This window comes from Poromitra crassiceps (assembly GCF_964638095.1).
Source record: "Poromitra crassiceps genome assembly, chromosome: 3".
Classification (NCBI taxonomy): domain Eukaryota; kingdom Metazoa; phylum Chordata; class Actinopteri; order Beryciformes; family Melamphaidae; genus Poromitra; species Poromitra crassiceps.
In genome coordinates this window covers 58,375,670-58,389,405 of record NC_139625.1, presented here as the reverse complement: position 1 = coordinate 58,389,405, position 13,736 = coordinate 58,375,670, and the positions used below count along the sequence as shown (strand labels likewise).

Below are 13,736 nucleotides of genomic sequence, written 5' to 3'. Positions count from 1 at the left end.
CTACACTGCACTTTATCTCCTGGATAGATTTGTTGATACATTTGCTGGATTGCTTTATGGCACAAAACAGGAAGAGGGTGCTGTTCTTCTGCTACGACTGGAGAAAGGAGCAACATCCTCTTTTCAAGAGAAAGGAGTTTATGGGAAATGCAGTAATTGTGAGAAACAGAAACAATACCATTGGCATGAGGTAGATGTTATTCTTGTCCGTCCCTGGAATAAGCAGGGTTCCTACGCAAGTATGGAATTTGATTTTAGTATTTTTCAGGTCTGGAAAAGTATGGAAAAAGGAGAAGAGAGTATGGAAAATACATAAATACAGTATATTTGTTTCCAGACTATTGTCTATCTGACTTATTTTTTAAAATAATACAATTATGAATTTAGACCAAATAGAGGCTCAAACCCACAAGCTCGGTACTGCTGGGTAGTAATCCAACTCTGAGCCACTGGGTCACACCTTTTAAGACAGCTTTTCTCCGAGCTTTTCAGTCTTTCGTCTGGTTGTCGCCCTTTAAAACTGACTGAGGCTCAAACCCACAACCTCAAAACTGACGGAGGCTCAAACCCATGAGCTCAATACCACTGGGCAGTAATCCAACTCTGTGGGAGCTACTGTGTTACACTTGTTAGGACAGGTTTTCTCAGAAATGTTCAGCCTTTCATCTGGGTGTCCATTTTCATAACACTCTGACTGAAGCTCGAACCTACAACCTCAAAACGGTCATGCAGCTGTCAAACTGTGAGCCACTGAGTCTCACAAGGTCAAGTCATTTCTGTCAGAGCTTTTCAGTCTTCACTTGAGAAGTTCTTCAAAGTCCAAGCTTTCACTGAGGCTCAACCCCTAAACCTCCCAATTATGGTGTGGCCATAGGTGTCATTTACAATGGGGGCATGTCCCCACCACCTTTGGACACAAAGTGACACCCTTGTCTACTCAGATGTCAAATATAGTCTGACAGAGAATTCGGGAAATTTGAGTCTGGAAAAGTATGGAATTTTGAAATGGAAAATGTGTAGGAACTCTGAATAAGGAATCCACCAATGCAAATAGAGTATTCATGTTTGTTGCATATCGTTGAATAAACCACTGCTAACTTCTTTTTTATTTGGGAACTTTTCAGAATACAAGAATGTAAAGTAAGTGCCAACTGGGAATCTGTGCCAGGGGAAAAAAAATCAAAACATTGTCTACACTGGAAAAAGAAAAAAAGGGAATAACTGGACTGAAGAATGTTTCATGACAAGCTCAGACAGTTCTAACTTCACTGAATAGCATCCATTTGAAAGTAGGAACTCATCCATCCAAGAACTTGCTGTTGAAAAGTTGTAGGGGATATAAGCAATTCCCATTTTCAAAGTCAATTTCCCCACTTTTTTCCTCTCACTGCTGGATTCCACCAAGAAGGCCTGCGCTGCGGTCCGGTTCCGATCTGGTATTGTTCCGTCTTCAAACCCCACCGGGTTAGGGTTAGTTTTTGACTTGCTGATTTGGTCATTTATCCTTGATTTTTGTGCTTCTACCAAACTAGACTATGTCATTAAATGGTTTCTTTGTTTGTCTGTTTTAATTGTGTTTATTAACAGAGTGGCAGAGATACGTTGAGCTGTGTCGGGAACGACGGGTGCAGGAGAGCGGGACAGCAAGAGAGACAGAAAGGTGCTGTAGCCTACAAAGACAGTTAAATCCAGTCATGAACGACATGGATCAAACATTTGCGGCTGTGTTTTAATTGTTAAAAACACATTAATCCTCATCATTATTTTGTATCTATATATTTCACATACAGTGCCTGTTAGCAGGAGAACATGCTTCTTCTCCTACTTGATCTAGGGTTGATATGATCGAGAGTCTGCACAGGGTGTTTTATTTTGAAAATTGACCGCATTCTCTATGCCTTTTCTGTTTCGGACTTCCTGCCAGCTCGATCTGTTCTGTGCTGCTTGACGCGCCTCCAAACGGCTTCCTTCAAAAATAGACTGGGCGCATATTTCTTGCAGAGCGGACAGCCGCTTCTGGGATGCTTCAGAATGGTGCTACGGCGCCTCTGGTGGAACCACAGGCATTGACTAGAGTGGCCACGATCAGCTCCGGCAGTAGCCTCAGAATTCCACTCTTCAGTCTCGTTACACTCATATAACAAAGGCTCTACTTTTTCATACATGTAGCAATCACAAAAGCAATCACAAATAAACAGTACTTGGCTTAAACCCAAGGTTGATGTCCGTCAAACCGGGCTATTCATTTTCTTAAATATTGCGTAGTTTCCAATGCTGAGGCATTTTTGTCATGCCAGAGCCTGTCTCGGCCTGTCTTCTCCATTGAAAATGGCCATTGTGGGTCTTCTGCTTCCCAGCGGGGAAACAGCGCCCTCTCTGCTGTGGCTACGAGTGGAAACCCGTAATTACACATCCGGAAGAACAGAAAATACAGGCTCTGGCATGACAAAAACGGCTCAGTATTAGAAACTATGCAATATTTAGGAACACGAATAGCCAGTTTGTCGGACAACAAACCTTGGGTTTAAGCCAAGTACTGTTTATTTGTGATTGCTCCATGTATGAAAAAGGAAGGCCTTTGCGAATGGAGCCTGCAGTAAAAATCCGGGGGCGTTGAGTGAGACTATGATATGAATGTAACGAGATTGAATAGTCAAACTCTGAGGCTACTCTGGCAGCTGCCTCGCAGCTGGAATCTGCCAGACAGAGTCTCTTCCCTTCCTCTCCTTCTTCTACTCTTCCTTCACGCTCAGAGTGGCGCTGCTCTTGGCCTTGCCCGTAGTGAACCTGACCGTGCCGCTCATGTCCACGTCGGTGTGTTTCAGGGTGAGTTTGTGGAGCGTGCCGCGGCTCTCCAGGCGGACCGAGGGGCCGGGCTGGAGCGTCTCTCCATTCAGAGTCCAGATGGGCGGTTTGCTGATGGCCAGGGACACTTCACACTGGAAACATGCTGGCTCAGGCGCCCTCACCTCCACGTCCTCCAGCTCTCTGACCATCAGGAGGGCCTGGGCTGTGAGAGAGACGAGAACAGACAAACTGTTATGGTATTACAGTAAACTGACAAACTTGTTTACTTACCGGTACTTTACTGTATTACCAGCCGTGACAGCGGGCTGGTATTGTTTTCACCTTGGGAGTGTGTGTGCGTGTGTGTGTGTGTGTGTGTGTGTGTGTGTGTATGTGTGTGTGTGTGTGTGTGTGTGTGTGTGTGTGTGTGTGTGTGTGTGTGTGTGTGTGTGTGTGTGTGTGTGTAGTGGTGATTGTAGAGTCTGTAGGGGCCCTAGGCAAAAATTCCCTGGGGGCTCCTCCATCCTCATCACCATCATTTTATTAATAACCTGACACCAACGAAAAATACATCAATATTATCATTGGAATTCCTCATGTTCCTAGGACATATTTGATTATCCTATTCATAACTTTCATACATGGTGCAAAGTTAACTTTTTTGTCCACCGGCCAAATGTCTAGTGAATGTTCAAATGTTACCAGCCACTCAATGGATTAGCATTGTTTGTTTTTGGCTGGTGGTGAGTGAATCAAATCTACCTACCAGCCACTTGCAGATTTATATTTTATTACCAGCATTTGGCTGGTGAGTCGTGACTGGTGCTAATTGTGTGCCCTGCTTTCATAGCAATTAATAGCTTAACTATTAGCTTAGCCAGGTTAACTAACAAAAAAACAAACAAAAGTGACACCATTGCTAGCTGAATGTATTCAAGTATCTCCCCATAGGCTATACTAAAATAAAAGCATTCAGTTATCTGCCTAATCAGTATCTGCTCCACTTGTTTTTTCCCCACATCCACTTTTTTCTCTTTCGTTTTGACTTCCAGATAAATTAATTTACTTCATTCACTTTCAATTCAAGAGAATACGTGAATCATGCCATTTTGACGGGAATGAGTCACATACTTGACTTGAATTGAAAGTGAAAGTGAATTCACGTCATTCAAAATTGTCCAGGCCAGGGGATGACATGGAGCCCCTTTAGGGAGGTTTCAATGCCATTGCAAATTTTCCATTGGTTCTTTAATGGATAGGGGTTTGTGGTCACTGCTGTGGAGTAAAGTTGATCAGGCCTCAGGGGGCCCTAACGGACTGGGGCCCCAAGCAGTTGCCTGCCTTGCCTGTTCACAAGCTGCCCCTCTGTGTGTGTGTGTGTGTGTGTGTGTGTGTGTGTGTGTGTGTGTGTGTGTGTGTGTGTGTGTGTGTGTGTGTGTGTGTGTGTGTGTGTGTGTGTGTGTGTGTGTGTTTGTGTGTGTGTGTGTGTGTGTTTGTGTGTGTGTGTGTGTGTGTGTGTGTGTGTGTGTGTGTGTGTGTGTGTGTGTGTGTGTGTCATCATGCAAAATGTGGTCCTCCTGGAGACACCTATTGTAGCGGGAACTACCACAGAGGCCATTTTGAGTACATTGAGTAGTGTCTGCCCAGAACCCTGGTCACACTTAAACATGATTTTCCACCCAACTCACCTTCCACCATCAGCTTGGCTTTGCACGTGTGCTCCCCGACCTCGATGCTGTAGCTGCCCTCGTCCTCCATGGCCACCTCCTGGATTACCAGTCTGTGGGAGCAGCCATCCACCACGATCTCCAGTCGGTCGGAGGGAGCCAGCTCCTCTCCGCCCTTCCACCAGGTGGTGCTGCAGCGCGGCGACGACACAGTGCACTCCAGGATCACCCGGTGATTCTCCAGGGCCGTGCGATCCCGCAGAGGCTTCACAATGGAGACAGGGAGTTCTGAGGTGACCAGAAGAGAGGAGGACAGGTGGGATTTTGGTATCAACTAATGATGAAGTCACATTTACACCAGTATCATCAGCTTCTCTGCTGCAAAATGATGTATAACGGAACAGGAAAGTCTCCAAGTTAATGAATAGAAATTAAAAATCCATTTTGGGGGGAATTGTGTAAGTGACATCATTTCATGTCTCTGAATTGTGTGGGATCTGTCCTTTAAAAGTGGTACACTTTTTTATGTTTTCACATTCCGTGAGATGATGTTTCAAATTGTTCACATTGCAGGTTTTTTTCCACCTGCGATCCACTTATAAGTAAGATACTCTGCAGGGGGCATCTGGGTAGTGTTTGAGGTAAAAGCACTCGCCTACCACCGCGGAGACCCGGGTTCAATTCCCGGCAGTGGCTGGGTCAGACGTCCCTACAGACACAATTGGCCATGTCTGCGGGTTGGAGGCTGGTGGGGTATGACTCCTGGTCGCTGCACTGGCACCTTCTCTGGTCGGTCGGGGCGCCTGTTTAGGGGGGGAGGAGAACTGGGAGGGAATAGCGTGATCCTCCCACAAGCTACATCCTGCTGGTGAAACTCCTTGCTGTCAGGAGAAAAATCCAGAAAAGAAAAGAAAGATACTCTGCAGGACAACAGACTCACCCTCCACCTCCAGGTAGGCTGTTGATTCAACCTCTTTGGCTGCAAAGCGGATTTCTCCATAGTCTTCAGCTTTGACGTTGCACATCAACAGGAAGTGTTTGGTCCCTGGGAGGGGAAAAATACTTAATTCTTATCCCAGTATTTCCATGATGTCACATGCTTTTCTACTTATATTGCTTCTCACATTTTTGTACTCAAAATTAGTCTGTTCTTTACATGTATGTATACGCAGTTATTTGTGACAACTGACAAGCAATCAGATGTATTGTGGTAATGAATGTCTTATTATGTGGATACATCACTCGTTCATTGTTTTCTCTGACCTTCAGTGCGGATCTTGATGGTGCTGGTGGGCCGGATCTTGTGTCCGCCCTTGTACCACTCCCCAGGCATCTCCTCCAGAGAGACCTCACACATGAAGACGGCGTTCTGCTCCTCCTGGATGTACAGGTCCTCCAGATGCTTCACTACGGTCAATTCATGCTCTGTGGGGTCGGTAAACAGATTTGCCCAGAAAATAGGCATGTACAGTATTGTAAAAAGGCACACTTTTGTACTGTATTGTAGATCATTTAGACAACACAGAAACCCAACGTGGATCTGAACATGCTAAAATTATTTTAAGATTTCTTCACACATTACAGTTTTAAGACTCCACCTCCCCCTTACAACCTCTAGGTGGTGATGTCACATAGTATAAAGTAAACTCTGGCTGCCTATTGATGTCAAATTTACTGTTGCTTATTGGCAAAACAGCAAAAGTGTAAATTTTCCATTGAATCCGGTGGAAAAAGTTTGGAGGCCTACACCTCTTGAGATTTGTGAGCTATAAAAAATATTTCAAAATGAATTTGAGATTCTTATTTTTCTGAGACCTTTACAATGTTTCCTATATTACACCAAAGTAATGGGGAAATTCTATATTTTTTTATTAAGTTAAAAATTAAAATTAAATGTAAAATAGTGTGTGTGGGGTGGGGGTGAGTGGACCCCTTGTTTCATTAGAGCTAAATTGTGTCACTGTAAAATATTTAAGAAACATAACTTATGCTGCTCAAATCTCATATTCAGGTTGTTGCTATAGGTTTTATTTGCCATTCAAAAATGTTGTTATTCTGCGTTTTTTTAGCCAACAAAGACATTCTTGTTTTAAGTCAGTTTTAATGTCATATTCATGAAAAAAGGTATCATGAAAACCTACCGTAAACCTGCAGTGAACAGGAAGAGTTGATCTCCCCTGTGTCACATGTGTAGGTGCCAGAGTCAGCCAGCGAACACTGCAAGAGCTGACAGAAGCGCTTCCTGCCCATGGAGTAGATCCGGCAGTTCTTCCCTAGTTTCAGCTCAACCCCGTTCTGGTTCACAGAAGAGAAAAGTAAGAGGTAAATTTATTTATTATTATTATCACTAAGGCTGGGCTATATATCAATATAATATCGATATTGTGATATGAGACTAGATATTGTCTTAGATTTTGGATATCATAATATCGTGATATGGCTGTTCTAGCTGTTCTAATATTTGCCTTTACCCACTTTTTGTGTGTGACATCTCACATCTGGCTTTGAATTACAACTGAACATTTAGCCCACTGTACAGAAAATAGTGAGATTTGTTAGCTTTCATGTCCACCAATTCAATGGCCGCCACCAGTGCTGACCCAGGGCTTCGGATCCAGCCAGCTCCCTGGAAGTATCCCTGGATGACATTTCAGTGATGACATCACAATGCGATCAGTGACATCAGACATCATGTGACGTCCTGACAGATGATGTCATAGCATAGCCAGCTGGACAATGCCAGATAGTCAATATGACATCATCGAAGAAGTGTGACATCACTAAGCGGGAACAAGAGATGAGAGTTATGACATCGTCATACCCCCGAAGCAGGACAAGTTCAGTGTTCTCAGTTCAACTTCCATGACACCCAGGAGAACGCACAGCTACAGAAGCGGACACCATCACCAGAGATATGATATGGATGAGGACGAGGGATATAGCTCTCCTCATGGCAGTTCCCCAGGCTGGTGTCCAGACCGTTATGATATGGATAAAGAGACTGAAGTGGAGTGGGCCTTCGAGCAGGCAGCCACTGGTGCTCTGCGCTGGAGTGATGGAGAAGGCCGGTGGATGAAGAAGGCCGGTGGTCAGAAACCGGAAAGACAAAACAGGCACAACTGGTGGTGAGGTGCAATGTGGCAACCAGTCAGCAGCACTACATCAGACGAGCGGGTAATGACAGAGCAGAGTGCTCTAGGACCAGACCATCTGGTTCATGAGCGGGTAAGAAGGTGGGACCTTGACTACGTTCTGACAGACGTATCTGAGACAATACAAGCTAAACAAGCCACTGAGAGAGACTGTGAGCATAAGCTCCAGCGGACTAGAGATTGCGAGTTCCACGAGGAACATCAGCGGACTACCTCTCTAACGATTGAGGACTTCGGTGGGACTCGATCATCCCTGGCTGCCTTACAACCAGACAGGTCCTGGTCACTGGCTGCCTTACAACCAGCCAGGTCCTGCCGAACCTCTACTATAGAGATATATATTGTGTATCGTCATTCAGCCTAAAAATGTAGAGATATGATTTTTGGTCCATATTACCCAGCCCTAATTATCAACCTATGAAACCTGTCTCAACAGCCATTCAATCTGTTGCATTTCTCTACACTGAATCAATCAATGTGCAAACAGGCTCTGGTTGATCCATCATACATATATAACCAGCAGTGGTTAATAGTTTTGGTTGTTCTACCTTGAACCACTTGACTTCCACGTTTTGTCTGGAGAATTCACACTCCAGGCTCACAGGAAGCTCCTCCTCCACACGAACATCGGCCAGCTTTCTCAGGATGGACACTGGTGTCTCTGTCAGTCAGTCAAGCAATCAGTCAATCAATCAATCAATCAATCAATCAATCAATCAATGTTTATTTATCCATTAGACCATCCTCCTATACATTACACTTCCATCTAACTTCTATCCATTGACACATTTTCTATAAAACTACAATCGATTTTGTGCTTTCATATAAACTATATAAGTAATATAGATGTAACTGTAGCTAATTGTGTCAGTATTACACAGATTCCTACCTGGACACGATGTGAACGAGCGAGCAAACATCAGATAGTTTCCGTTTTTCCAAATAGAGAAGATGTCCTAACCTGCTCGGTGCGTCAGCGAACAGGCGGAGCGACGTGTCGCTTGTTTGAAAAATCTTGGCTGTATTTCTGAGAAGCTTCGCACACGACTCGTGGTATATCTAGATAATTATTTGTGCTCCATGAGCCATAGCTCGCTCCCTCGCTCTATGTTAGGAAGATGTGTAAGTCCCTCAAAACCTTAATAGCCTCAACACCACAATATCAGCCAATATAGCATATCATTCTTGGTGTACACACGGTTATCCATAATCTCTAGCAGTGGTTCTTGAAATGGGGTCCAAGGGCTTCCAGGGGTCCCCAGCAAAATGGGGAATGATTTAAAAATAACTATTTTAATTTACTAGACGTTGCCCCAATAACACGTAAGTAAATCAACAACAAAGATATTTCGTTGGGGTCTATGACATGAAAATGTTTAAGAATCCCTGTCTTTTCAGCATGTGTGACCCTAATGGAACTAATCCAACTGCCAGCAGCATCCCATCCCCTCCCGTTACATAACACAGTGCCGTAGTAGTTACCTTTGACTGTGAGCCTGGCTGTGGTTCTCACCCCCTCAGCAGAGAAGACGATGGTGCCCGTGTCCTCCAGGCTGAGGCTGGACAGGGTGAGTCCGTGGACTCGCCCGTTGGTGCTCACCCGCCACTGGTTGTTGGGCTTCACCCGGATGCCGTCCTTCTGCCAAATCCCCTCCACCTCAGTGTGGGACAGCTCCACCTCGAAGGAGGCAGTCTCACGTTCAAACGTCTCTTGGTCACTGAGGCCCTTACGAATGGAGATCTTACGGGCTGCATGGGAGGAGATGAAGGATTTCAATACATACTGTGCTCGTTAGGAGTGATATTGGGACTAAATACCATACATAAAACAACCAGATATGCAGAAAAGATAGATTTGAGGTATCTTACTATTTTAAAGAGATACTCAACACTTCCACTTTTTTCTCACTACCTATGCAGTTACTTGAAATCCAAAAAGGCCAAATGCTAGGCCTAGATTAAAATTTCCTTTCTCTTTCTATCCGCAAAGGTGATTGGGTATGCGACAATAGTGGTTCGTGCCATCGCCAAACCCCACCCACCCACCCATTTCTACCCACCTCTTGCACCCATGCCCCTGTATTTGACTGAAAAGATAGATACATTTCAACAATATTCAATGGCAAGTTTTACTTTCATTCTAACAATCTTTTGTTCCATTTTTATAGGACAACTAATTTTGGAATGCAACTCTTTGTTTGCTGATGCATTTCTTTTGAAGCAATGTTGTCATCAATGCATTTGAAGTGTTGGCATATTGCTTTAGTTTAAAGCATAACTCTTATACTGTAAGTACATTGAGATGAGAATGTGGTGAGAGAATTAGTTACAAGGGCAACAAGGGGACGTTCAAGTATAGTCTGTACAGACAGCTGAGTTTAACATGTGACAGAAACCACCCCACGCCTAGTGTAGGTCCATGCTCCATTTTAGTCCCCGCGTCACTCAGTGAGCTATTGTATAACAGCCTAGTAGCGTTTCAAAAGCCTTTTGTCACTCACAGGCCTTAGTCTTTGGTCGCTATTCTTAGTATCTACAGTAGACGCACCATGCTATGTTGTGAGAAGCAACTACTGGATATGTGCATTAATTAATCAGGGTAGTAGGTATTAGTTTACATCAGTCAAAGAGCAGTGTACTACTAACCTGACGCTGCCAGATGGGAGCGGTTTTCACAACCGCCCCCATCTGGCAGCGTCAGCTTAGTGTAGTACCCTATCAGTCAAGTTTGGACACGCATGTCTTTCTATATAAATAACAAACGCAATTAGCAGTGACCAAAAGTGTGTTTAACAAATCAAATAACTTCTATTCTTATATCTATCTTATATTTTAGATTCTTTAAAGTAGCCGTCCTTTGCCTTGATACAATTTTCTAAGAAACTCATTTTAGCATAAGCCTTTAGATCAAGATTAGAAACATATACATTCAATCAGGTGAGTCCAAACTTTTGACTGATAGTGTATATTGACTGCTTTCTGCTTATTGTATTGTTCTATTTGGTCAATCCTCCCCTGACACATAAGTAGACTAATAGATTTTTTAAATCAAAAGTACCACTTATAAATGTTTTTTTTTATGTTGCCCAAGAAAGCAGCAGGGGGTGAGCGATTTTTAAACTTTTAGATTGCACGGTCAACCTGTTGAGTTTCTCCACGGCAGCGGGCATCTCTTCCCCCCTCCCTTCTAGCAGCAAACCACAGAAAGTAATGGAAAATGCTATTTGGAAAGAGCAATAAGTGGTTCCCAGGGAGCTGTGCTGCTCTGCAAAGTGAAAAGGGAGCAGGAGATGGAAACGAGACCAAGATCGCACCTCAATGGACTGTCATGATAGGATATACTGTATAGGGGTGGGAGATAATAGAAACACCAACTCTAACACGTGCTGTACATGTATCTAAACATCTCTGGCCACATATGAATGCCCTGACTTGGACCACTTACGCTCCACATTGAGCTTGACCTGCGTGCGGTCATGCAGTGTCTCACAGCGGTAGGTTCCCCGGTCCGACAGGCTCAGGTTGAGGATGGTTAGGCTGTGTTTACAGCCGTCCTGGGCCAGCCTGTGTCGGGGTCCGGGCTGGATCACCACCCCCTGCCTCATCCACTGGACCTCGCCCGTCTCCAAACTGACCTCCGTCTCCATGGTGGCGTCGCCGAACTCTTCCGCCATGATGGCCTCCATTTTCTTGGTAAACATGACCTGAGCCTCTGGACATCGTGGAGAGAGACAGAAATGTTAGTCTTGGCAAGCAGACAATTGGAGATCTCCGCCTACCAATCGTCTGGGAACTTCTTGTCAAAAATAGTAGTTCTGCAGTGCCGTTTTTTTTTACTCTCTAATTGTTTCCACCCAGTTTTAACAATGAAAGCTGAGAGAAAGTCCTCAGTCTCTAGTTGAGCAATGCGGATAGAGACTGAGAACTGAGTCAGTCTACAGAAATGTAGATCTTGAAGCACGAACATTTCAAGACCCTGTCAATGCCTTGATCGTGCAGCTCGCCGATCACATACCAATAACAGGCAGAGCTGCGGCTCTGTGGAAAACCCCTGGTCTCACGACATCTTGCACGAGCTGCACAAAAATCCAAGATAAACTAGAGGCTTCAGAACATGAGTTCACAAACCAGTGGATGACGTCACACACACTCCATCCATCTCTTTTACTGTCTGTGGATCTCACCCTGGACTTTGAGGCTAGCTTTGCTGATCGTTCCCTCCGCCTCGGCCGTGATCTTGGAACAGTCCAACATCTGGCACTTCCGGATCACCAAGGTGTGGCACAGGCCGTTCCGGGTCGCCTGGTAACGGTCGCCGAGGGTGAGGGGCTCGTTGTCCATGAGCCAGACCAGCTGGACGTCCTCGGGGGAAACAACGCACTTAAAGACAGCATCCTCTCCCTCCAGCACCATGGTGTTGTGGAGCTCAGTGAGGAACTCCACCACTCGAGGCACTGGAGACAGAGAGAGACAGAGACAGAGAGAGAGGGAGAGAGGGGGGAGAATGAGTGGAATTGGAGACAAGGAGCAGTTTGGAAGAGAAAAGGGAGCAAAGTATGCAAGTTGATAGGAATCTTATTCGTCCATGCCGTCCAAAGCATTTCTACCATCAAGACAATACAAAAAGCACGGGTAACTGGGTAGTGTAGTGTAGAGGTAAAAGCACTCATCAACCACCACGGAGACCCCGGGTTCAATTCCCGGCACTGGTACTTCTGGCTTGGTCAGACTTTCCTACAGACACAATTGGCCGTGTCTGTGGGTAGGAAGTCGTTGGGGTATTAGTCCCGGTCACTGCACTAGCGCCTCCTCTGGTCGGTCGGGGGGCCTGTTTTGGGGAGAGGGGAACTGGGGGGAATAATAATCCTCCCACGCGCTACGTCCTGCGGGTGAAACGCCTTGCTGTCAGGTGAAAAGAAGTGGCTGGCGACTGCACATGTATTGGAGGAAGCATGTGCTAGTCTACAACTCTTGGATCGGCAATGGGGGTGAAGCAACGACCAGGACAGCAGGGGGAATTGGCCAAGTAAGCCTACAATTGAGGAGAAAATGGTGGTGGGTGGGAGAGGAAGCCAATCCAACTCTCATAACGGCACATAAAATCAGAGATAAAGTCTGATATTCTTACTCTCTACTCTTAGCACTGCCACGGTCCTGTCATCTTTAGACTCGCAGGCGTATTCCCCAGCATCCTCTCTGGTCAGGCGGTGGATGGTCAGGCTTCGCTCCACTCCATCAGCCCGGATGGTGAACCGCCTGCTGCCGACCACTTCCACACCGTTCCTCAGCCACTGGACGTCCGCCTTTGGCTTGCACACCTCACAGCGAAGGGTCACCATGCCGTCGGCGTGGGCCAGCGTATCTCGAAGCTGCGTCACAAACTTGATCCTCATTTCTGTGACGCAAAAGATCTGAATTAATTCAGCTTTTCAATCCAAACAGAAATGTTTTGCAACATTGTCGGGGGTTTAAAGGATAAGTTCACCCAAAAATCTAAATTCAGTCATTATCTACCCACCCCCATGCTGGTGAAAGGAGGTTTTGTAGTCCAAAAAACATTTGTGGAGTTGTGAAGCTGTGAAACTCCAGGACTGTTTTGTGGACTAAAAAATGTCCACCTTCCTTCCATGGGAAGTTTTGGTAAATTTGGTAAAATGCCAAGACCTTAATTCACACGTATATGCAAAAGAAAAACAAAAATGAGAACCTTTGACGAGCAGGCTGAAGCGGATCTGGTCTGTGTTGGCATCGCAGGTGTACTCTCCAGCGTCAGAGCGCCTCAGTGGCTCGACGGTGAGTGTGCGCTTGTTGCCGTCCATGCACGTTTTGAAGCGCTCCCCGTCGACTTCCGTCCAGTCTCTCAGCCAGCGCACCAGAGCACTCTCCTTGGACACGACGCCCATCAAGGTGACGCCCTCTGCCTCGTACCCTGTCACAACCACGTCCTCTTCCTTGTTCACGAAGTAGACTGCAGGTTCTATAGGCGAAAAGGAAAGAATCAGCAGATGGCTTTCACAATCAGATTAATCACATATCAAATTCTCTTTTTTTCCGAAACCTCCCCCCTCCGAATCCCCCCCCCCCAGTTCCCCTCCCCCCAAACAGGCACTCCGATCGACTAGAGGAGGCC

At 45.5% G+C, this 13,736-nt stretch overlaps 1 protein-coding gene across 1 annotated transcript in view; it reads right to left on the bottom strand.

Annotated features, from left to right (window-relative positions):
- Nucleotides 1-2,732: 2,732 nt before the first annotated feature.
- obsl1a (obscurin like cytoskeletal adaptor 1a) overlaps nucleotides 2,733-13,736 on the bottom strand; it is a gene marked incomplete at both ends in the record, with an annotated part of 41,537 nt that continues 30,533 nt past the window's right edge. Inside the window, 11 exons of the mRNA XM_083633092.1 lie at nucleotides 2,733-3,010; nucleotides 4,476-4,742; nucleotides 5,395-5,499; nucleotides 5,718-5,879; nucleotides 6,596-6,749; nucleotides 8,155-8,267; nucleotides 9,089-9,355; nucleotides 11,052-11,318; nucleotides 11,791-12,060; nucleotides 12,735-13,001; nucleotides 13,314-13,583. Coding sequence (XP_083489218.1) covers nucleotides 2,733-3,010; nucleotides 4,476-4,742; nucleotides 5,395-5,499; nucleotides 5,718-5,879; nucleotides 6,596-6,749; nucleotides 8,155-8,267; nucleotides 9,089-9,355; nucleotides 11,052-11,318; nucleotides 11,791-12,060; nucleotides 12,735-13,001; nucleotides 13,314-13,583 — 2,420 coding nt within the window. The remainder of the gene's footprint in view (nucleotides 3,011-4,475; nucleotides 4,743-5,394; nucleotides 5,500-5,717; nucleotides 5,880-6,595; nucleotides 6,750-8,154; nucleotides 8,268-9,088; nucleotides 9,356-11,051; nucleotides 11,319-11,790; nucleotides 12,061-12,734; nucleotides 13,002-13,313; nucleotides 13,584-13,736) is intronic.